The sequence below is a fragment of the Uncinocarpus reesii genome, genomic scaffold (genome assembly GCF_000003515.1).
Source record: "Uncinocarpus reesii 1704 scaffold_1 genomic scaffold, whole genome shotgun sequence".
NCBI classification, from domain to species: Eukaryota; Fungi; Ascomycota; class Eurotiomycetes; order Onygenales; family Onygenaceae; genus Uncinocarpus; species Uncinocarpus reesii.
The window spans coordinates 2,843,654-2,867,121 of NW_003052500.1; the positions used below are offsets into that span (position 1 = coordinate 2,843,654).

The window sequence follows — 23,468 nt, forward strand, 5'->3', positions numbered from 1 at the left end:
ATGTGATATTTCTATGCCTTGACTGGAGTCGCAGCGTTCAAGTATTGGTATAAACCGTAGCCGACGGCGCCGACGAGGACGATGACGGCATAGAGGCCGATTCCAAGACCAGTAGACACGTCCGCCGAAGGGGCATTGCTTGTCGCAGCGGTCTGAGATCTGACAGGGGCAGGGTCTCCGGGCTAAAATGGAAGAGATACAAAAGTTAGAGGTCCGAATTCAACGCCATGAGAAATTTCTGTCAATAGGATCGGGATTCTCAACGTACCGCTCTCTTGAGCTTTCCGACGAGAAGCCCTTCTAAGATTTCACGAGCCTCGTCACTGTGACCAACATCCTCAAAAGCCTCTGTGGCATCTTGGCCGCCAACATCGAGAAGAACTTCTTCACCACCACTAAAGCAAGCCACAGGTCACGTTAGTCCGACAAATTCTCTTCAAATTGACAGGTTGGGACAGGCGGTGCACAGTCTGGGGGAGCGGCGTCCCCGGCCGGGCACATCCAACGAGCAAAAGAGCAACAAAGTTAACCTACGGATGCTCATCAACGAATGAGGAAATGTCGTAGACCTTCTCGTCAACGATAAGATAGAGATCCTTCTTGCTGTCGTGAGCAGCAACCTCTTGTAGGGTGAATTCCTTGTTGGCCATTGTGGTTTGGAAGAGGTTTGCGACCTTGAAATCAAACGCCTGGATGCGATGAGAAGGGAATGTGGAGGTGAATGTGGGATAGAGAGAATTGAAGCAGCGAGGAAGAAGAGTTGAAGGAGAAGTCGGTTGGTAATTGACGGCAAACAGTTGGGTGGATATTTAAACGGGGTGGTTGAAATAATTTAGTTCACGTTGAGGGAAAATTTATCGAGCCAGCCACAGAAACCGCCTATCCACACGGCCCTTTTCTTAACAGCACCAGCTTGTTCCTGGCCTAGTAGGCTAACTTCAGCTGCTCCTCAAAATCCAACAGAATGCATGACAGCAAATTTATTAATGCTGGTCTCCCAAGCTGGGATGTTCGGCTTTCCTTTTCAATTTAGAAAGCGGTCTCCTTGGAACCCCCCAAAAGTGAGGGGAAATATCTCTAATGCTCCAGCCTCCAGTGGAGTCTTATCGCTCTGGATAGCTTTCTAGGCTTTGAACCGTGATTTCGACCCGGGGAATCCAAGGGCAATCCATGGCGGTCACTTTCCTCCTCCCGGGCCAAATCTCCGGGTTCTCTGATAAGCCCAAATCGCCTCTCCTTTCAGACAGGTAACCCATAACATATATCCTTTGCTGCACACTTGCCTTCACGTTCAAGCTGTCGATATTCCCTTTCGTCGCAGCATGTGACATCTGAAGCAGAATAGCCAATCGGAGAATGCTTATTAAGCGAGCCCGGATTTCGTCTCCCAGATAGGATAGTTTCGCCGAACATATCCAAATTAGGAAAGTTCCTGCGCAGTCCGGTCTTGGCATTTTTCATGTGCAGCCTGTGCAGGGGGCCAGGGGCCCATGTACTGCTTGAGAAGCCCTGCTTTGAAGATTGAAATTCGGCATTACACGATGCTCCATAAACGATTAAAACTATGCACCTGCAATGTGATCAGCATTATGTGGCCCTGGAGCTATGCTCTCGCTAGCTCCTCTAGGTAGAGAACCCAACCTCGACTTTATCCACAACCCGGAATTCATCCCGCACAGACGCCGAGGCTCAGGCATCTCCAACCGTCCTCCGTCATAACACCGTGCGGAAAGAAATCTGAAAAGAAATTTGAACTTGGAGAACAGGAAAAACGATGATCAAAGGAAATTCGCTATCAAAAATGGAATGTCTATCTTTATGCATATGGCCCTGTCGCTTTATATCGCCTTGGAAAATCCAACCTCGACCAGCCTGTCAACCGGAACTTTTAAACGAGAGAGCTTCGTCTTCTCATGGCCCTTCAGATAGATAAAGACACTGAGGAATATTCTTCGAACGAAGCCGGAGTCTTTCTTGACATATAACTTATCCTTTCCGACAATGTAAGTGATTGGCTTCGGGGATGCGAACTGACTTGGCCGCGCGAGCGGGATTGAACTGGTGTCAGTGGCCGTATAACCCTCTGACTCGGGGTCTTCGTTGGGATGGTTGAGCCCAAGCTCATCGATCAACGTTTCTTCAAAGGAGTCCCAAGAGAGGGTATCCCCATAACCGTAACGAAGGGTGACACGATGCAGCCCTGTGATATTTGTGGCGGTTAGGGTAAAGCGATCTCGAATAGGAACCTGAATGGTAATTGTGTTAGGTCGCGGCGTTTCTGGGTATCATCAAGCGTCACGCTTACAGAATATTTAAGAAGAGGCTTTATCTGGAGGAGAATCGACACTGCATGCGTTGCCTCGAATTTCTTGATGAAATGATCGAAAACCGGAGGAGACCTCGAGTTCGGTTCGATTAAGAAAACACCAATTCCTACTACGTGTCAGTAGATTTCCCGCTAGCACACTCGTGGGAACTTCACCTCTGATGGTTTTGACCGAATATTCTGCTTTTCCGTCACGGAGCCACAGTTGGCGGTCATGGCTTGTGAATAGCGTGGACCGGGACGAACTCTCATCTCGCTCTGCATTGAATTGACATCCCTCACCGTAGCTCCAAATGAGCAGAGTGCTTGTTAGGATGGCGGCCATTGTTGCTGTGAACCATCCCCCAGCCGGTATTTTAGCAAGGGCCGCCGCCAGAAAAAGCGTATCAAGGAGCCCAATAAAAAGGAAGATTGGAAGAACAATCGCAATATGCAGATTCCAGATGATAATCGCCACTAGTGCAACAAGCCAAGTTGTGATAAAGCTAACTCCAACGACACATACACCATATACATTACCGATCCGGGTGGTCTATGTTGTCTGAATCAGCAAATAATCTTAAAACTCAACTCCCTCAAGACTTACAGTTTTAAAAACGGCAGTAACTGCTATCGACCCCATCATCATCAGCCAGTTCGCCAACGGGATATATATTTGGCTTGTCACACGTTTCGATGTGTGGACACGCCTCATCCTAGGCAGATAGGCCATTCGAATAGCCTGCGAAATCAGCTGGAACGTTCCCGTGAGCATGGCTTGAGATGCAACAATCGAGGCCAAGATCGACAGTATCAGAGTCGGCCAATACATTCCCGGCGGAACCGCTTTGAATAACGGGTTCAAGATCGCATCCGGATGCACACTTATATATGCAGCTTGGCCGCAGTAGGTAAGAAGTAAGCAGGGCAAGGCAAAACAGAGCCACGAGACCCGAATCGCCCTAACGAAAACCCTTTTAGCGTTAATCCCCCTTATCACCGCCCTTGGAAAACTTGCTTAACTGAAAACGCGCCGAGGTCGGCAAACAGTGCTTCAACGCCTACGAAAAGTTAGTGAGTTCGCACGAATGTAGTTGGAGAACTGGGATATTATACCTGTAAACGCCAATAAAACACCCCCAAGAGAATGCCACCCATCAAACTTGTGTCGAATCATAAAATCAATCGCATATTTCGGGGAAAAAGCCGTAATCACATAATGATCAAAAGCGACCAGATTCTATACAAATCAGGGCTACACAATAACAAGAGTAACCGGGATACGTACGTATACTCCAAACGCCATGTTAAATATTAGCCAGACCATTACAATGGGGGCGAAATAGTTGCTAAGCCTTGATACACCAAAAGGTTGTATGGCAAATAGCACAACGATCAAGAGGCATGTAATGGTCACTACGACATTGGTTGACATGTCGGGCGCCGCGACCTTAATCCCTAAATCATTCTTTAGGAAAATTCAAGATTGGCAAAACGTGAAATTTTGATACCTTGAACTGCGCCCAGAATCGATTGCGCAGGAGTAATCACTCCATCTATATACACCATCAGCCGGGTCAAAAGTGGTAGCTATAGGGGCATCCTACCAGACATGACCATGCAAACTCCAAGCACAGCTAAAACCGTTACCAGCCGCTTGGCCATAGGGCTCTGCCTCAGGGCATTCCTGGCCGAATAATTGAAGCTTCTTAGCTTCTTTTCCTTGTAAGTTTGCTCTTCACTCTCTTCGGATAGTATATCTCGCCAATCCAAGTGAACCTAGACGATGGTTAGCTATAAAATGACTGCATTGGTGGCTTCCATTCGAATCAACACGTACATGGCGTCTAATCAAAGAAAGTAACGCAAATGAACCGCCTTCGCCATGATTATTGGCACAGAGCACAATTCCCACATACTTCACCGTAGCAATGAGAATCAGCGCCCAAATGATGAGCGAAAGAGCTCCAAGTAAATCGTACGCCTCCGGTGGAGACGTGAACACTGCTGAGAAAACGTACAGAGGGCTGGTTCCAATGTCTCCGTAAATAGCACCAATTGACTGATATGCCAGCCTAGAGTCCGAATTCAGCATTCGCCTGGGAATGGCAAAACTAGTACTACAATGACTACTCACCACATTGAGGCCCAACCGGTAATCTCCTTGTAAGTACGACTCCAACGTCAGTGTCTTGTACCCTGAAAATAGCACGCGTTCCACTTGGAGAGGTTCAGCAATAACGGTACCTGACTAGGATGATGCTCATGCAGAGACTCAGCAGAAGAAACCCCCTGGTTGATACGCTCTTGATCAAAAATGACGCCTGGCCGAGCAAAAAGTGGCAATCGATCCTCTGTGCTCAATCTTTCTGCGGGATAATGCGTAATGTCCCCGTCATCATCGTCATCATCCACGGGGACATATCCATCAGCCATAACGTGTCGGCAACAAGGAGAGCTTAATGGTATTAGCGAGTGCCGGATCTTTAGGGTCTTCAGGCAGTTCAGTTGATGGCGACAGAAAATAGAAAGTCACCACAATGTTCACGTTTTGTCAAAATTGTTTCAGCGTCTGGCTAGCCCGCCCTTTTGCTGAAATACGACATCCAGCAAGGTTGGCTCACAACTTTTCTCAGGGGTAAACGAGTTAACTTGAGAGACTGATTACGTAATTAAACAATAGTTACCTACGCGTCTTGGCGTCGAGATCGATACTTCGTATGCGAGTACCTAATAGTTCATATAGAAAAGTACACCTTGCTAAATAATCTAGCGCTTAGAATTTACCGAAGCGACTATCAATTCAGTATACATGATATCATTACATAGGCAAAATGACCGGAAACGGTGAGGGAAAACAGACAAGGGTTATTTTGAGACCCCCCGGTCTCCTATGGCAATAGATATATTTCATTTGACAGCAATTTTGTTGGTTCCAGCACTGCGAATTATAGCCATAATGCTTCAAAATGGTATCCTATTTAAATAACATCTCAAACAACGCACCTATCGGTAAAACGCAGCGGGGTTGGAGGTTGGGCTATGTTGTTGTGGTGCGGTGGGTGGTTGATATGCTTGATAACCGCCGCCGGGATAGGGTGCCTGTGATGGCGTAGCAGTTGGGATGGGCGGAGGTTGGTGCATTGGCGCCGGCGGTGATAGTGGTTGTTGCTGGGTTTCTTGAGACGTCTGTATAGGATATGGTGGATTAGATGATAACGCTTGCTGCTTTAGGTTCTCCTGCGAAGAATAACGTCGTTGATTGTGTTGTAGGGGTCTCTGGAAATCCTGTTGCATTGATGGATGGTAAGAATGCCGTATGGTTTGTGGAGCATTTCCTTGTGGAGAGTCATAAACGGATGTGCCCAATTCTTGCGGATGGTCGAAGGTTGTCTTTGGCGGGTAATGTGAAGTTCCACTTTGCGAATATCCGTCCTGTGGTGGTTGAGATGGTTGCTGTTGCGGTGGTGGCATGGCGCCTGGCGGTGTGTGCTTTTGGAATTCCGGAGACTGGGACGTAGGCTGATAAGAAACTGTGCTCGATTCAGTACCATAATATCCCACCGGGGGGTTATGAGGAGCTGCTTGTGGGTCTACCCATGATGTTAATGCCAGGCCCTCACAAACGGTCTATTAAATCACTAACCTTGCGCGGGCCTAGGGGTATAATAGCGTTGTGGTTCTTGTTGCGCCGCCGTTGAAGGATAGCCTGGATGCCCTCCAGGGGGTGGATAACCAAATGAGTGAGCTGCCGGTCGCCCAAAGTGAGGTTGCGCTGGATGAGCCATAGATGCTTCTAATAACGCCTCATAGTCTTTTCGGGCTTTTATAAATTTCTCATTGAGTTGGGTGAAGTCATCTGCGACCCGGTTAGTGAAAAATATTTAAACTGTTATCCAAGTCCCTTACCTTTCTTCTTGGAATATTTTCCAATCAACTCAATCAACTTCGGTCGAATCGCAAGCGTTGAATGGTATAATTTCGTAATTTCCTCGTTCTCTTGTACGTTTAATTCGGAGCTACTCGTGCTCAGCAAAGCCAAAAGTTTTTCCACATTTTTTATTTCGGCAAAGACTTCAGCTTCCATTTGGGCTTCTCGTTGGAGCTCCTCCTGCGTTGGGTCCGAAAGTTTTTCAACATAATTTAGCGGAAAGATGCCAACCTGACCCCTTAGTGAACCCTTCCACCAGTCCTTATAAACAGACTCTAGCACAGCTATGATATCGCCCTTTCGGAATTGAAGCTCTCCGGGTTCTGACGGCTGGAAATCATATAATGCCCGAACGCGAGATACGGTTGCAGCAGTCGTGCCAGACGGTATGCCCACAGAGGGTACGGCATGGGACTGAGTAGACGAGCTAGTAGCAGCTTCCTCAGATGAACTGCCTTGTTGTGCAGTTATTACTGGTTGTTTCTCTTTGATAGACAGAGCGAGCGCCATTTGCAGCTCCTCCTCTTCTTTTTGTCGGTCTATATCGGTTATTTGACGTTTGGTCGGTTTCGAAGGCGGTTGAATGTTTGGATCTAGTTGGAGTCCGTGTAAGTCACTACGATAAGTCCCAATATGATTGGTTTCTTACTCTGCGATTTTAGCTTCATGTAAGCTTGTTCCATAATCCCAAAATCTGCATTGCTCGAAAACATTTCCGTCCATTGTTCCATATTCTCGAGTATCTTGGACTTGACCTGGGGATGGGTGTTCTATAGGAGCGCGACGTATATTATTAGCAGATTTCCTTTGAATATCACTGGGGTAGCGACATACCCGATCACTCGCTAGACGTAAAAGCGCATCTGTAAAGCTCTTTGATGCCAATTCACGATGTGCTTTCGCTCCGCAGTTCTGGGACAAGGCGTTGGCAAGCTACAACGATCACATTGACATTAGCCGCATGCCCCGCATACTAAGAAATAGTTACCCAGGTCAAAAGCAGATGGAACGAACCTCCAACGTGTAAAGCTGCACGTTTGCATTGCGGTGAGCGAGTCGTTTGATCATTGCGACCACCGCATCTTTTGCGCTATAGCACAATTTCGACGAATTAGCCAGTCTGCCTCATAACCCATCCTCAAGTTTAATTGTATGCTCCATACCCAGATTCATCCCCAGACACCTTATCACACACGTCTAACAAGATCCAGTAGTCTGTCATGCGTAAACACGCGACGAGAGAGCGAGCGAGGCTAAAACGGAGGGGGGAGGGGAACATGTCATACAAGTATATATTCCCAGTTCTCGGAGGTAAGATTCTCATCGGTCGCCTTAGCTATTGATGAATTTTAGCATACATTTTATCTTCCGCATACTAGAAAGGTGATAGTAAGCAAATTCTCATCTGTAGCAAACTTACCGACAACATCATCATATGCATTCTGCTGCGCGCGAAACATGGCGGGGGGGGAAACCGAGCGCAGCTCCTCTTCAACGGTTTGAAACGAGAGAAAGGTTTTCAACTTCCAAATAATGAGAAGTGATTTTCAAGGCACAGAGAGCACGGGGCAATATAAAGCCGTTCCCTTCCCAAAGTCGTCGTAAGCACGGTGGTGGATAACTATGCGAGTAACGTGGAAGCCTTGAGCCGTTGGGGATAGCTTCGAGTTCAGCTAACTAGTTAATTAGTTATGCCGAGAGTTCGGCCAAAGGGTGGTAAGGATTCGCGGTGTCTAACAGGTGAACGATTGGCGCAACCAGTAGATGCTACGGGGCCATCAATGATAAAGACAAGATTGGTGAAGAGCATGCGATTTAAGACGCCTGTCGTTGATGCCTTACAGCCGCAACCATCCACTAATTACTACTTCCTTGTGACCAAGATGATGACGTAAGCCATGCGAAACTTGATGGGAAGTGCTGAATTGAACAATATCTTACTCGAGTTTCCGCTTGTGATATGCAAAGGCAGTGTGTTGAATGGTAGCTTGAATTTCTTGCGATCTAGTCACCTTATAATGAACAAAGTAAGTCATAAAACTCGGGGTAGAGTTGGCGTGCAACAATAAAACTAAGCATACACAGCACCTGGCACATCGTATACCTTGTGCCTCCCATAGCGTCGGAAATAACTGTGGCAGATGTGATGTCTCGATATCGGGAAGACATTTTAAATCATTCAAAGATAACGGTATCAAAACGTAATATGGTGTAAAGGACTAAAAGCATGGGGATGGGATGGAAAAATGCAGTAGTTCACGAGATTCCACATATCGCATATCACCGTAGGAGAGGGGAAACGAAATGAAAAGTCAGAGCGTGGACATAGAAGGCATAGAAAGTAGATGCAAAGTTCCCTCATAGAGGCGCTCCTAATCCGGTAAATATAACCATCCACCATCGGTCAGAAGCTGAGAACACCGTAAACGCCTGGTCACTGAACAAAACGGACACCCGAGAAGAGTAAAGGTGGGAGAAGCAAGAAGCTATGATATGTAGGAGTGGCAATTGGAAACATTTTTTATTTTTTCTCCTTTCGAAACTGCTCCAAGCCCAGCAACGAAGCGGCAAGGCACTGATAATCATAGACAGGAACAAACACATCGAAACATTTAGAGTCGGTAAAGTCTATAGCGGGTATCGGTAAATGATGTTGGCATTGAAACAGGAATTGCGAGGGTGCGTGTTAGTGAAGGCTGTCTAACGGCGTTGCCTGCATGAAGGTCGTCGATTTATAACTCATGATCAATTGCAATCATGATTTATTTTGGGTATAACGTATGAAGACGTTGACATCTTTAAGCCGAAAACGGTCTCTGCGTACTTGGTCAATTGCAAATTGAATGCGGTGATCAGATGCCGCCCTTTTGAGCTTTCTCCTGCGCCCTGCTAGCTCGTGCAGCCCTGACAAGCGGTGCAAGACTCGGTAACGGCTCGCAAAGTGACATGAAAGAATGCTGAAAAGCAAGATAATGGTGAGTATGGTTGTCACAACGGGTGAAGAACTAGGTTCCACATACCGTAAGCAAATCATGAGCAGAAGCTCTTTTTTCAGGATCAACCCTTAGCGCAAAATGCAAGAAATCCCTGAAGACTGGAGATAAAGTATGTTCGTCTTTGATAGTTGGGGTACCATTGGTCGCGATGAGGTAAAGAGCCCTCAGGGGAGATTCGGTAAGATAAGGTGGCTCTCCTTCGATCATTTCAATTGCCATAATTCCCAGGCTCCAGATATCGACCTTGCGACCGTATTCCTTTCGGGTCACAACTTCAGGGGCCATCCAATACGGCGTTCCAACCATGGTGTTGCGTTTGTTATGTGACTCATTTATCTGGGCACAGAACCCGAAGTCGGCTACGTGATGTTAGCTTGCAAAACTCCAGTAATATGAGAAACAGGAGATGAAGTACGCACTCAGTTTGATATTCCCTTCCAGTGATAAAAGGATGTTGTCAGACTTGATGTCACGGTGGATGACACCTTTTGAGTGCAAATGCTGAAGCCCGTTAAGCGTCTAACAACTAGTTAGTCTCATGACCTTCAAACAAGCTTTTTTGGCTCTCACGTACCTCTCGGCAAACCGCAGCAATCTGACCCTCAGTCATGATATTAAACGTGACAACATCTGTTAAGCTACCACCTTCCATATATTCCATCACAACCCACAAATCGCCGCCATGCAGGAAACTATCCATGAAATTAACAATATTTTTGTGTCTGCTATCTTTCATCACAAGGATTTCATTAATAATTAAGTCCTTCTTTGGTTGGAGTTCTAGGTTCATCTGTTTTATAGCAACACACTTGTTAGTGCCGTTCTCATACGCAGTAAAGACACCACCCGATGCACCCTGTCCAATTTTGTTGAGGTTTCTGTATTTGCGAGTGGGATCGCCAGCAGTGCATATCGAAAGCAGACGGTTTCTGATTTCGATCCCGTTGCTCTGTCGAACGCGTTGTCGTGACCTCGGCGAAGGGCCTGCGCGTGCTTGCTGAGGATATTGGGCTGGGTCGACAGTAAGCCCATATTGCTGCGGGACTGGAGCTGCGAATCCTGGTTGATCTGGTCTCGGGATTTGATCAACCGATTGTTGTTGCTGTGGTCGCGATTGAATTGATTGTTCTGCTAACCGTGCTTGCTGTTGCTGTTGCTGTTGGCGTTGGCTACGGGTACGTTCTAGTTGTTTGCTGGTAATAGCCTGATGCGCTGCCGTGCTAGCTTGTTCTTGCAACTGCTGATATTGAACAGGTGAAGTGACCATGGTCTGAGGTACCCGCGAGACGACACCAGTCATGGTCTGATTCGAGTTGGATCGGCTGCGCTGAGGCTGTGGGGGCAGTGGCTCCGTTTCAGGGATCGGTCGGACGCCAAATGGGTGTACAGGCGCTTCCGGGACGGTTCGACTATCCTTGGGTGCGGGTGGTTGAGGAGGGAGACGAGCAGGCACAAGGTTACTCGCTGCCGGAGTCGGAGCTTTGGGCGCTGCGCGGTTTGGAACCCAATTGGTGCCCGAAGGTGAGGGGCCAGGGGAGAGTGGACTTGTCGCTGAGGCAGCTTTGGGAATAGGCGGCGGCGCCCTGGGATTTTCAAAGCTACCTTCATGATTTTGCGGGAATCTCGGGCTCGCAGGAGGTGAGGTAAGTGCTGTGAGCGGAGAAAAAGGGCCCACACTCAGTCCGCCAGGAGAAGCCTTAGAATTTACTTGATGATCCTGAAGATCAGCTGGTTTTGCATGATCAAATTTGTGCCATACGCCATCATCATCTTTGCCCGAAGTGTTCTTCTCATAGAATTTCATGATCTCAACCATGGTCTGGGGATGCTCCTCTTGTTCTTTCTTCGAGATTCCGCTCTCCTGAAGCATTATCTGCCATTCTTTCGGTAGACCCTGGGGAAGAATATATATTAGTTTTATTTCCGCTGAGAATTTTTTGACTGCTCAAGCATAAAAATCAGAGCTAGTCTCACCGTGAACTGGCCGGTTTCATTGTCGAAGCCAACATGAGTAACATGAACTGGATTTTCGGGTGCTGATATCTTTATGTTGCGGGGGGATCCAAGCATGCTATTCACAAAGTTTGAAAACCCGGACTTTTTCCTCCCGCCTAGGCCTGGTTTTACGGTAGTTCCTTCATCTGAATGTCGCTTTGCCGCTATTATCGTGCCATCCGGGCTAGGCGGATCCATACGTCGCTCCTTTGAATTGAACACGCCAGAATTTCTCAAAGTTGGAGTACTTCGCGGATCCGGGCTGGTATTATAGCTATGGAGGGGAGGGGGCCGTTGAGAGGACTGCATCTGGGTGGATTCGAGTGCGTTCAGCATGCCGCGAGTATCAAAGCGCGAGCCAATCAATTCATCCGAATTCTGTAGGCTAAGTGATGATCGGGCAGTGTTATGGGCGGAGTTTGGCGATGAATAGTTTCCAAACTCGTTGTATTGCGCGCCGGGTGAGTTATGGTCACTGTGCTGGTCGATTGAGGACGTAGAGGAGCCAAAGCCGCCGGATTTCGTTCGAGCGTGCTCGCGGTTAGAGGGTATGTGGGATCGCGGGTAAATTGGAGCAGATGGATGTCTTCGAAGGGAATTGTTGCTGGCTTGCTTTTTAATCGACCAGGTGGAACTCGACGACAGCGGCGGCGGTTGCTTCAGCAGCTTGGTGGAGGTTCGCCTGGGCTGTTGAAGAGAGGAAGCTTTTGTTGAATCCATGTCCCTGGGACAAGCCCTAGCACAACGAAATGGACGGATGCAGCCGCTGAGAAGCAGTGGGTTGACGGTAACGGATATCAGGAGGCGGGTTGGGCGCAAGGGAGACGGCAGCAAACGACCCAACGAAAAGTGGCCTGTATGAAGGAAGTCAAGCCACTTTGGCTCTGCAACCCGGATTGGCCGTCAGACCTTTCTTTTCTGCTGTGCAGTCTTGTAGAGACGATTCCTTTCTCTTTGATGAAGTTAAAAAGGGAACAAAGCAATTAAATTCTGTGGGATGGACAACGTTTGTGGTTCACTTGCTAGGTTGGAAACCTGGGACTGCTTGAAGTTGAACCAGTAACACGTGGATCGTAATTCCGTACTTAGTGGGAGATGCGGGGAATAAAGACCAGAGGAGGGCCCAATACAGCAGTGTTTCAGAAAGGACAACACCATTGCTGGCGGTATCGACTTTACACGCTAAACTGAATGTTTGTTGCTTTTGATTGGTGGGCGTGGTCGCTTTTTTTACACGTCCCAAACACTGTATCAATGTATGGTTTCTGTACTGCACTCTTGGTCTTCCACATCCTCTGTAACTATTACTTGCCTGTATGTTACGGGATGGGAATGTGTACTCTTTAACACTGTCTGGTTCCCATGCAGGTGTTACTCACTGAGCCACCCTTTCTGCGGGGTATACAACATTGTCGAAATCCTGAGGGAACCACTTGCCTCAGAGCATCACTGTTGGAGCTCACTATCTGTTTGTTGATGGTGTATCTTGTAAATTACACTGCTCCTCTAAGTGGAAACAGACTGGAAGGGTCTGGAATGAAAATGGGAGTTGGTTGAATAATAGGGCTTTTGGGTGTGGTCCATTTGTGGAGCTTATTAGTGGTGATTTTGCCCTTCTTAGACCAGGTTCTCCCGTGGAAAAAAACGCTCCTGGCTTCCCATAGCGTTACGTATGTTCATCTGGGTCGACAAACTAACTCATATGGCTCAAGGATATAAAAAAACTCTTCAGGGAACAGAGAGCCCAAGGACTTGGCGAGCTCAGATATCCTTGCTGGACGGAGTCAACGGTGCAACAGATTCCTCAATTTCACATTTTTAATGAGCAGCACGAAAACAATCAACTCCGTTTTATTGCTGGATTTGATACATAATAAGGGACTGATTCACTTTTTCGTTGCCAATTTGGCCGCGGAACTTGTCGATCCCAGTGGCACAACATCTCATGCTGTGGATGTGACAGAGCTCTTCTCCCGTTTAGTTGAATGGGGGTCTCCTAATACTCTCGGAGCCAGCCCTGTTGACGCATGGAAAAGTAAAAGATATGACCGGAATTTACGCCATATGGATGGCTTCATAGCAATGAGAACTAATGTCTTCTGTGGTGATGTCCTGGCATATTCACGACCCCCAACTGTTTTGACACTTTTGTCTAGAGGGTAACACGGAACTTGGTGTCGGACTTCTATTCTGCGTTCGTCTTGCGTTCTCATCCTCCCTTTCCGGAGACATGAAACGCGTAGTTATCTCGGCCAGCAACACTCTACTGCAGGTGTCCGTGGGGGCCGGGCTTGAAATTGCATGGCTGCTGATGGAGAACGCATGCATCACACCGGTATCCGGAGGGCGCTTCTTTCGAAACAGGCCTGAGTTTGGACGGAAGAAGGGTCGGTACAACATGAATGAAAAGTATTTGCTGCTGACTATCATCTCTCCACACGTCTTGGGGGTGCATTTCCACCGTGCCCCAAACGATGTTTATCTGCATTGCTTTTCAAGAATAATGCATCGAGGTCGAAGTGCTCTGTAGGACCATAAATAAATTTCGGGCCGTGCCATTTATAGATTGGGGCGATTATCTATTTATTGTCTGACGCTTCAGCAACGGGTAGCTACCTGAGGTTAGAAAATGTTGTGCCGGACGTTTCGTCTGATCTCGTTTGATAAAACTTGCGGGCCGAAAACACAAAGGCTATATTCACCGGCTTCTGCGACTCGGTAAGAATTGTCAGTAACCCATACGGTGACTCTCTCAAGTCGACGTGATTTTATAAGGCTCTGCTTGAAGCTTCCTCGAGGGCCGAGTGTTGGATCGAGGCGCTAAACTGACTCGAGTCTGGCTCACTGGCGAACTGCAACGTTGCCTCTCCCTCTCCTCCAGCTTCTTCCCACCAAAAAGAAAAAAAGTTTCGTTCTCACGACATCGTGACGACACTGGGATTCATTCTCAATCTGCTTTCCCTATTTCCCTTCTCTGTTTACATTTTTACTTCCTTTTTATTCTCCTTCTTCTCTTCGTTGTAATGGACTGACGGGTCAATTCCCCCTTTACTTCCCCAAAACCCACCTCCTTCGACTGTCAACGGCCCTGCTCATAGATTCCCGCTGCACTACCTCTGACCTTCAATCAAGCCGGATATTAACGATCTGGCCGTGTCTTCAATATTCCGCCGGCGCTTTTATTAACTTCAGCGCTCAAGTCCTCTTAATTCTGTCCAATTGACTTCAACCAGAGCGTGCTTTGGCCTGTCGACCGGCGTGACCTTTGTTCTTGCTTCTAACTGCCTCGCTTTGCAACCACGAATTTCGGCATACTCTCGTACCCGGAATGGCCTCCGAACAGCCCGGACTGATTGTGAACGGCGGCTCATCGGCCGCATTGTCCAAGTCGCCCGCTGAGCTTCTCCAGGAAAAGCATGCACGTGATGAAGCCCACCAGCCGACAGTCGAAGCAGTTGAGGATGAGCAAGACATCCTCCACCCACCGCCATCTTCAGCGGCAATGAAGGCAGACTCGAAAGTCGTGGCGGAGAAATCCGAGGCGCCGAAGCCCAAGACCGTGCCCTTCGACGTGCAGTCTGAGGAGCTCTTCCCATCCCTCGGAAGTGGAACGAAGCCTCGTGTACCTTCGGCGATGCCAATGGCATGGGACGGTCGCAAAGCAGCCACTCCGCCAACCGCACTGTCTAATGGAGGATCAAGGAATAACTTTACCTCTCGCACATCGGCCCCCGCTTCTGGCAATGCTACTCCGGTACCTGCTAATGTTGCAACCTCTCTTGGAGGCCCAAGATTAGCGATGCCCGGCAAGCATGTCGAGCAAATCCGTTTTGCACCATCGCAAATGCTAGCGCGGAGCGAGCTGAGCAAACCTCTATCTGATATTGTAAGGGAGATAAGCCGGAAATCTAAGGCCCGACTAGATGTTCGCGAGGGCCCTGGTGGCTCCTATATCTTCGAAGGAACGGGCACAGTTGATGCCGTCCGCCAAGCGCTGAAGGAGGTTGCCCAGCAAGTTGGCTCAAAGGTTGCTCTTTTCACAACGGCTCATTTTTGGTATCCTTCGCTGACTGTCTTGTATAGCAATCCGTTTGTGTTCCTGTTCCAGCATCTGCCCGGGCCCATATTATTGGTCGCCAGGGAGCCGTAGTACAAGGAATCCATGAGCGAACCGGAGCTCGAATCCAAGTACCTAAGCTGAGCGATTCTAGTGTTCAAGATGAAGACGACGATAGCAATACGATCGACGTCACGATTGAGGGTGATGCAGTAGCTGCTGAAATGGCAAGGCGTGAAATTGAGGCAATAGTCAAGGAACGAACCTCCAATATCAACCTTAAATTGAAAAGCATTCCCCCTGAATTATTCCCATTCATTGCCGGAGCACACAATTCGGATCTAAACGATTTAGAGGAGCGCACAAAGACTCAGATCCGAGTTCCCCGTTATGACACCTGGTCAAAGAGGCCACCGCCCCAGGAGGCGCCTCTAGGCCAAATTCAATTTGTTCCCGACCCAGATCGCCATATCCATGTTTTCGGTGACCGCACGGGTGCACAGGAGGCGCGTGCTGAGATTGAAAGACGCGCACAGGAACTTCAGCGCCGGATCGCCCTTCGGCACCTAGCTATCAACCGTGGGCAGCACCAATTTATTATTGGAAACAAAGGACACTCCTTACATGACTTCTTGGCTGAAACAGGCTGCTCAGTGATCCTCCCTCCACCATTCGATGAAACGGAGTTCTTAACAGTCACTGGGCCTCCTGAGCAAATCGAGATTGGAGTTAACCGGGTGATGGACCTGGCCACGAGCATGCAAATGGCTAGTATCGATCTCTCTCGCCAACATCCCAATGCTCCAACTGGACCGCATGCTTATGCCCGTGCACTCACAAGGTATTTGCAACAACGCCAGATTATTAAAGAGCTCGAAAGGATGCACGACGCTCACATCGTCTTGCCATTGCTGTCGTCGGACGGACCAGTCGTCTGGGAGGTTTATTCCAGGGATGGAAAAAACACAATCCGCGCGCGGTCCGATATTCTGAATCTGGTACAAGCTCACCCGCCATCTAAGCTTGCCATCATGCCTTTGGATCCATACTATCATGATTTCCTTCGTTCTCGCAGTGCTCCGCAGCTGAAGCAAAGTTATGGAGTCCACTTGGTCGTGCCAGACGAATCAGAAAACTCCGATGTTTTGCTTGTTTGCGAAGGCATTAACCAGGCTGAAACTCCACGGCAGCGCCCATCCGCCGAAGAAATTGCAGCTTTTCAAAACGCGCTGAAGGAGGCTCAAAACTATCTTCTCTCCGCTCTGGGTGACCAGAGTGATATCGTCTCAAACTCTGTTCCTGTTCCTTCAAAGTGAGTGGTCCCGCAAGCCGTTCGCGGGATGCTCTGCTAACCCTTACTTAGATTCCATGAAAAATTGCGGAAATTTGTAGCACGTGATCAAAGTGCAAAGGGGGAAGATCAGATTCCGGTCCGCGTTGTCCTTGCTGATCAGCAGGTTATACTCCGCGGACGGTCGAATGATGTTCAACAACTCGTACCCAAAATTGTTGCCTTTGTGCAAGAGCAGGAACGCGATGAAAAGGAGCGAGATAACAAGATACTCTTTGACTTCCCCCAGAAATTTGCCAATGTCCTTATTGGGAAGAAGGGAGAAAATATCAACAAGCTTCGAGACGAGTTTGATGTTAATATCAAAGTCGAGAACGGCAAAGTTGAGGTCAAGGGACCGCCAAACAAGGCCCTTGCTGCCAAATCACGGATTCTTGCCCTCGCAAAGAAATTAGAGGATGAAACAACCTATGTTCTCAAGATTGCGCCTCAATATCACCGAGACTTGATCGGGCAAAAAGGTAGTCAAGTTAATCGACTACAAGACCGATACAATGTGCGTGTTCAATTTCCCAGGACGGCGAACCAGGACGAGCCTACCAACGATGCTGCCAGTGAAGTTGGCAGCGTGCGAAACACTCGTACCGCCCAAGCGCCTGATGAGGTGGTCATTCGAGGACCTCGTAAAGGTGCTGATGAGGCAAGAGAAGAGATACTCAATTTGTATCGATGGGTTGCGGACCACTCTTTCACAGCTTCTGTATCAGTTTCCCAAAGTCAAGTTCCATCCTTGATCGGCCAACGTGGCCGTGAAATGGACAAACTTCGTACAGAAACCGGTGCGCAAATCGACGTTCCCTCAATGAACGATTCTATCAATGCTTCTGGGCGAGTTGAGATCAAACTCAAAGGTACCAAGAAGCAAGTGGAGGATGCACAAAAACTTCTTTTGCAGCGTGCCAAGGAATTTGATGAAACTGTGACAAAAACAATCGATGTTGACAAGAAGCATCACAAGTCCCTTATTGGCAGTGGTGGTAAGTGCTAATCGCATTCATATTGGACTGTACGGATGGAAACTAATGCATTGTAACTAGGTTCTAACATCCGAAAGATTGTCGTCGAATGTGGCGGGCCGGAGGATGGAACTGCGGCCCGAATGGTCAAGTTTCCTCGTCCTGAGAGCGATGATTCAAGTATACGCTTAGAGGGCCATGAAACCGTTATTACCAAAATCATTGCTGCAATCGAAGAGTTTGTTCGACAAAAGGAGGATGAAGTCGTCACGTCTTTTGATGTTCCCCAGTCCCAGCACCGCCATCTCATCGGACGGGGAGGAGATACCCGACGTCAATTAGAAGGACAATTCAACATCGTTCTGGATGTTCCTAAACAAGGATCTAATCGGACTGATGTCAAAATCAGAGGACCGTCTAGTTCTGTGGAGAATGCGAAGTGCCATATACTAGCCATGCTGAAAGAGCAGCAAGGTGAGACGGTGAATGTACCTCGCAATCTCCACCATATAATTTCAGAAAACGGAGCCTTCTTTCGCCGCTTGCGGAATGATCACCAGGTTACCGTTGATCATGCCGGAGAACAAATCCCTTCACGTTCAAGTCCATCGGAATCTCGGGGTGCGAATGATACTGGCTCACTACCCCTGATTACTGATGATCCTGCGGCCTCTATTGACTCTTTCTCCTGGAAAGTCGTTGTTTCCAGCAATGGGGATGCACCTTCCGGGACTATTCCATGGGTTCTTTCTGGCAAGCCAGAAAACGTTGCCAAAGCAAAGGCAATTTTGGAGAAAGCCATGGCGTCAGCTTCGCAACCATCAGCCACAGGGTATTTGATTCTTCCAGATCCCAAGACTTATCGATTCGTGATTGGACCTGGTGGTAGCCAGATTAACGCCATTCGAAAACGCACTGGCTGCAGGATCAATGTGCCCAAGGACCAAGCACGCGGCGAAGCCATAGAAATCAAGGGCTCAAAGGAGAACTTGGAAATCGCCAAAGATATGATTTTAGATGCTGTCAAGGCAGGTACAAGTGGGAACGGGAGAGCATAATTGGTTCCTTCTCCCTTTACGACGATATATATGTTGTTTTGGAAACGGGAATGCCATCCATCGCTATGCATAGATGCGATCGCAGGATATTTAAATAGCATTTTAGGCCATCCGGGTCATTTAAATCGCCCAGGATTTGGTCTTCGAAAATATTTACCTTTTATGGTGTATTTGAAGTTTGGTTATATATAATACCAGTCTGTAGTTATGTATTTTAGAGTGGCAATCAAAGGAACTCCACGAGAAGACTCTGGTATTCTCGAGTATCTGTGTTAACACGGCATTGAGTACACTGTACGGAGCAAATGACACGTTTTAACCATTGCTTAAGTTCAGTGGATAATGAATTGGACTACAATCACCTTAACTAGATGCATTAATACCCGCACAGCCCTGTTAATATGTCCTCAGCTTTTATAAGAGGTAATTCTATATCAAATACCGGTCTATCAAACTACACTTTATCTATAGTAAGATCTAAACATGGTATCTTCTAGGCTCCCTGTATCGTATCAACTAATAATCGAAAAGATTGTTCTCTAATAATAAGAGATAACGTGTCAAAGTGCAATCCACGGTGGCAAGGCGGCTACCCACCTAGGCCCCCTGCAGCTGCTGCTCAGCAATAACCTTTGGATTCGTCTTGCCCTCGTAGATTTCCTTGGTCTTTTCAAGAATAGAAGACCAGTCTTCGAAGATGGTGAAAGGGAGTTTTTCACGTTCGCAAAACGTGATGAGATCTATGCCTTGATTAGCAGCATGATTAAGTGATAGTTACCGTAACCAATCGACTACTTACCACGCCCCTTCTTCGCAAAAAGCAAATCTGTTTGGGATGCCGCCGAGAGGTCCGAAACACCGTCTCCCGCATAGAGCAGTGTGGGGCGCTCATCGCTTGATAGAGCGGCGTATGGCTTGATCTCAATAGACTTGTCATGGCCAAAGTGACTGGGAAAGCAAAGCAGCGACTCAGTTAGGATGATTATCCTCGAAACCATGATTAAAACCCACAAGCAGAGAAAGAGTCAGTACCTATCGTCATGGTATTCAATTTCCCAGCCATTTTCTTCATTAATATTCTTTCCTGGCCGTGCCTTCACCTGGTTGGCAACGATCTGGATATGATCTGGCTCATGGCCTAGAAGCTTCACGAGCAATGCGTGAATGACGGGAACCATTCCGGAGGATAGGATTACGATGGGGACATTATGGTCTTTAGCCCAGTTGTAGAACTCTGCAAAGTAAGGGTCTAGTTGCATGTTATCGCAGAGGATGCGGATACACTCGTCGAATGGGTTTTTGACGCTGTCGAGCATGTCACGGAAAGCATCACTGTTTCCCAAGGTTAGCGACCCAAATGGCTTTGCGGTTGACTAAGAATGGCAAATGGGCGAGACATACCGGAAGGTTATTGTGCCATCCAGGATGGCATAGTTTCCTGCGCGGCGTTTCTCTTTCCCATAACCAAGATTATCTGTCTATATGTGTCTCGGGACATCACGGTAAGCCCAGTCGTTCCGACAACAGTTATCCGATATTGAGAAGCAGAGAATAATGGGTAGGACCGGCGTACCATATAATCATTGCCTGCAGGATAGCCTCATTAGCATAAATCCGAGAGGGCAAAAAGTATGGTAATGGAAGCTGCATACTATCTTGCAGAGTAATAGTCCCGTCAAAGTCTGTGAAGAAGATGATCTTCGGGTTTGTTTTCATAGCCGGCAAAACTTCATGAGAGCCCATCTTCGCGGTGGTTTCTGATATTTCTAGTTATCCTAATGAATAGAGAGATATCCCGTAAGTTGGCTGAGTTCAATGCTGGTCATGGTGAACATTTGTATACTGTGACGTAGTTGCTACTGTTCAAAGTAAAGAAACAACCTCCGTAGATTTCGTTCAATACTCAAAAACACTGAAGCAAACGGCATGGCCACCTCCCCGAGGGCTAAACTGCAAAATTGCATGTTGGTGTTGATTCCCAACACTCCGCGTTCACATCGCGGGGGAGGGGCGGTAACGGGAGGCGGGGGGGAATGGGAGCGGAACCGGGGGACGGAACTCACCTCTGGGTTATAGACTAATACACGGTCAGGAACCTCGAGCCACGCCCACCAGGTTCGAACGAATTCAGATGTAAACGGGACCCTTGATGGAAAACCCAGGCAGACAGAAGCAATTGACTCGACTCTTTGTCGCCAATTTGATCACACTAACAGAGATTTACAGGCACACTGTTGGGCTTAGCTAAGCTGGTGGATACAGGAAGCAGATCCGCGCTGGGATCAAGACAGAATGAATTGGAAGAACAGTCGGGATGCTGGGCGGAGACGGCGCTGTGTTATCGTGCATGACGACATACGAGGATGGATCTAGGTTGGGACGAAAACGGACCATGGCAGCGAGGACACTCAACGGGCGGGCCATAATTGAGGCAAAGGTAGTATTATGTACATATCATGAGAAAATACGCCTGTCGCTGGGATTCCCAAAAGCCTGGAGCGAAACAGACACTAGTGAAACATGAGACCATAACGGTCGCCTCCACAGCTTCGCAGCGCCAGTGTAAAAAAGATCTATCACCGATTCCGTAAGTAGTGCAAGGGTTTGATTTGAACGCGGTGTTCTCTAGGGCTGTGCTCTATTGTGCTTCCGAATTTTCCAATCCAGCCAAACCGGATTCTGCGAAATGATGGACGCTAGCAGGTGCTCTTCGTTGCAGCGAGGTTGGACTGTCGTAAATAGCCAACCATTGCCCATCGGATCGAAATAAGATAGACGATGTAAAATCAAGGAGCACCGTTCGGGACTTCCTGCATGCCTGAGGCGCATAAACTGCGAAATATCATAGTCGCGGCAGCCTGTTTCTGCCGGTATTTAGAATATGGAGATAGTGGTGGGTGTGGCTCTCAGTCGAAAGCTGAAGCCTTGGCTTCGGAAGTGTGGTGTTTGGTTGCCCCTTTATCGACGGCGTTCGAAGAGACACTCGCAACACCATCTTCTTCATATAAATTATGCTTTTCAATATAACTGATGACCGGCCCGGGAATCAGATACCGAACGCTCATCTCACGACGAAGGAATAGTCGTATTTTGGTACTGCTCACGTCGTTTTGTATGAGCTGTTGAATAACGTAGATATTATCCTTCCAAGGTTGTAGACCAGCGATGGCTTCGTCTATGTCTGTGCCGCTGCGTTCCACGATGAATGTCTGGTTATCGAGGAGGCGTTAGCAGGCTAACATGTTCAATGTGGAGAGCACACTTACGCCGTAACGCCCAAGGATATGATCTAAATCTTCCTCGCTCCAAACACCAGGTGTAGACATGGTGTGAATGAGATCTGCTCCAGCCAACAAAGCAATTCGCACCGGCTTGCGAGTCCCATTGCCAACGTCTATTCCACCGCGGACTGTGTTGATTTCGTGATCAAAATGGTCCAAGACCTTTGCAGTAGGACTGTATTCTTTTTGTAAAGCCTCCCAAGGGTCAACCATTAGCCAATTTGATGTCTTATCCACCGCCAATCGGCACATGGCAATCCTAATGAATAAAGTCAGCTTGCGAATCCTAGGAACAAGAGCTACTCATGCCCAGTGAAGCGCGCAATCGAACACGAGAGATTAGTGTTGAAAAGCCGGGTCCATACCTATGTCGAGCACTGGCAAGACCAGCTTTCCGATATGCATCCGACACAGGCGATAAATAGCCGCCAATGAGTTCGAATTTCGTGCTAAATTTCACATAATCCGCCGCCATTTCGAACATGCGGAGATGAAGATAGGTAATAGGAGAGAACGAGCCACACGCGACCAGGAGCAATGGCGTCTTTTCCTGGTCGTCCATGACCTTCTTCAGTCGGTCATCAGGAAAAGAGTAGGAGGATAGGCTTGCTTGCGAGGGGCTGCCGTCTGAGTTATCAAGCGCCCGATCGGGGTCGTCATGGTGCCCGTCCATGGTTGGGACGATCGTGCCGGCTGGTGGGATGACTGGAGGCAGCGATGAGGGGTAAAACTGAGCGCGAGGGGGATGCGCGAAAAAAAAGGCGCTCCGGCAGATATAAGCGGCCCTTCGAGGACAGTCTAATGAATTTGAAGATACTGGCAACCGGATGACGGGTGTAGTCACGGGGAGAAGCAGGGTATTGACAAGGAATAGGCTATATCTGCATTGCCGAAGGAGGAGGAAGTGAGTCTCGTCATGGAACCATTGTTAGAGTGAGGGGCGTTGCAGCACGATGAACTGTGAGGAATCAACCGATGCCCAAAGCTGGCTTGGTTAACTAGTTAATGGAGACAGCCGTGACTTATTCACAGAGCAAACGCAGGTCGTCCAGGGCTGTTCTTCCTGATGGCAAATCTATCATAACTGTTGAGGATCTCCTCGCCGGTCATGTGACGGCCGGATGCATCCTAGTGAAGAGTTTCAACTTCCCATCTCTCTTCCGCCGGCAGCAGTGTGCGGTTGGCTTCAGGCAACACCTGCTGACAGCGCGAACTTTGCCGGGTGTTGGGCCTGTCCATCAGAACCTTTGGAGCCACGGGTGCATTTGGATATTTCTGGACAACACGATGTTTTGACCCTGTCTGGCTTGACATCATCTTGACGCAGCGACCTGGTCCCTTGTGAGGTGGGATGTTGCTTGTCCGACTGGATCTACCTGCCACCAACTGCACAACCCGACAATCTGCACTAACAGCTCCAGCTCGACTGAGATATTCCATCTGCTGAAAATGATGCTCTCGTGCGGTCCTTTCCCATACGGGTAGCCAATTCGTGACCAACTCGTGCATCTGGAGAGGACCATCTGCAACCCATAGCT

The 23,468-nt window shown here is 48.2% G+C and overlaps 8 protein-coding genes across 8 annotated transcripts; 1 reads left to right on the forward strand and 7 right to left on the reverse strand.

Annotated features, from left to right (window-relative positions):
* Positions 1 to 11: 11 nt before the first annotated feature.
* Positions 12 to 650, reverse strand: UREG_01162 (uncharacterized protein; the record flags this gene model as incomplete). The annotated part of the gene is made up of 3 exons (XM_002541600.1): positions 12 to 182; positions 269 to 395; positions 535 to 650. The coding sequence occupies 3 exons, from the start codon at positions 648 to 650 to the stop codon at positions 12 to 14; spliced, it is 414 nt and encodes a 137-aa protein (XP_002541646.1).
* A 1,188-nt stretch (positions 651 to 1,838) lies between these two features.
* Positions 1,839 to 2,651, reverse strand: UREG_01163 (uncharacterized protein; the record flags this gene model as incomplete). Its single annotated transcript, XM_002541601.1, has 3 exons — positions 1,839 to 2,246; positions 2,306 to 2,433; positions 2,609 to 2,651. The coding sequence occupies 3 exons, from the start codon at positions 2,649 to 2,651 to the stop codon at positions 1,839 to 1,841; spliced, it is 579 nt and encodes a 192-aa protein (XP_002541647.1).
* A 1,124-nt stretch (positions 2,652 to 3,775) lies between these two features.
* On the reverse strand, positions 3,776 to 4,447 carry UREG_01164 (uncharacterized protein; the record flags this gene model as incomplete). Its single annotated transcript, XM_002541602.1, has 4 exons — positions 3,776 to 3,861; positions 3,913 to 4,084; positions 4,146 to 4,380; positions 4,443 to 4,447. The coding sequence occupies 4 exons, from the start codon at positions 4,445 to 4,447 to the stop codon at positions 3,776 to 3,778; spliced, it is 498 nt and encodes a 165-aa protein (XP_002541648.1).
* An 864-nt stretch (positions 4,448 to 5,311) lies between these two features.
* UREG_01165 (uncharacterized protein) lies at positions 5,312 to 7,696 on the reverse strand (the record flags this gene model as incomplete). Its single annotated transcript, XM_002541603.1, has 8 exons — positions 5,312 to 5,898; positions 5,952 to 6,164; positions 6,215 to 6,829; positions 6,886 to 7,006; positions 7,071 to 7,169; positions 7,251 to 7,326; positions 7,400 to 7,433; positions 7,657 to 7,696. 8 exons carry the CDS (start codon positions 7,694 to 7,696, stop codon positions 5,312 to 5,314), a joined length of 1,785 nt encoding a protein of 594 aa, XP_002541649.1.
* A 1,392-nt stretch (positions 7,697 to 9,088) lies between these two features.
* UREG_01166 (serine/threonine-protein kinase PAK 3) lies at positions 9,089 to 12,637 on the reverse strand (the record flags this gene model as incomplete). Its single annotated transcript, XM_002541604.1, has 6 exons — positions 9,089 to 9,193; positions 9,257 to 9,591; positions 9,652 to 9,733; positions 9,807 to 11,126; positions 11,207 to 12,081; positions 12,607 to 12,637. 6 exons carry the CDS (start codon positions 12,635 to 12,637, stop codon positions 9,089 to 9,091), a joined length of 2,748 nt encoding a protein of 915 aa, XP_002541650.1.
* Positions 12,638 to 14,555: 1,918 nt separating this feature from the next.
* UREG_01167 (uncharacterized protein) lies at positions 14,556 to 18,649 on the forward strand (the record flags this gene model as incomplete). The annotated part of the gene is made up of 4 exons (XM_002541605.1): positions 14,556 to 15,254; positions 15,311 to 16,596; positions 16,648 to 17,612; positions 17,673 to 18,649. 4 exons carry the CDS (start codon positions 14,556 to 14,558, stop codon positions 18,647 to 18,649), a joined length of 3,927 nt encoding a protein of 1,308 aa, XP_002541651.1.
* Positions 18,650 to 19,246: 597 nt separating this feature from the next.
* UREG_01168 (uncharacterized protein) lies at positions 19,247 to 20,392 on the reverse strand (the record flags this gene model as incomplete). The annotated part of the gene is made up of 4 exons (XM_002541606.1): positions 19,247 to 19,389; positions 19,449 to 19,597; positions 19,682 to 19,981; positions 20,223 to 20,392. The coding sequence occupies 4 exons, from the start codon at positions 20,390 to 20,392 to the stop codon at positions 19,247 to 19,249; spliced, it is 762 nt and encodes a 253-aa protein (XP_002541652.1).
* Positions 20,393 to 21,555: 1,163 nt separating this feature from the next.
* UREG_01169 (nicotinamide-nucleotide adenylyltransferase 2) lies at positions 21,556 to 22,603 on the reverse strand (the record flags this gene model as incomplete). The annotated part of the gene is made up of 3 exons (XM_002541607.1): positions 21,556 to 21,858; positions 21,916 to 22,189; positions 22,296 to 22,603. The coding sequence occupies 3 exons, from the start codon at positions 22,601 to 22,603 to the stop codon at positions 21,556 to 21,558; spliced, it is 885 nt and encodes a 294-aa protein (XP_002541653.1).
* Between the last annotated feature and the right edge of the window lie 865 nt (positions 22,604 to 23,468).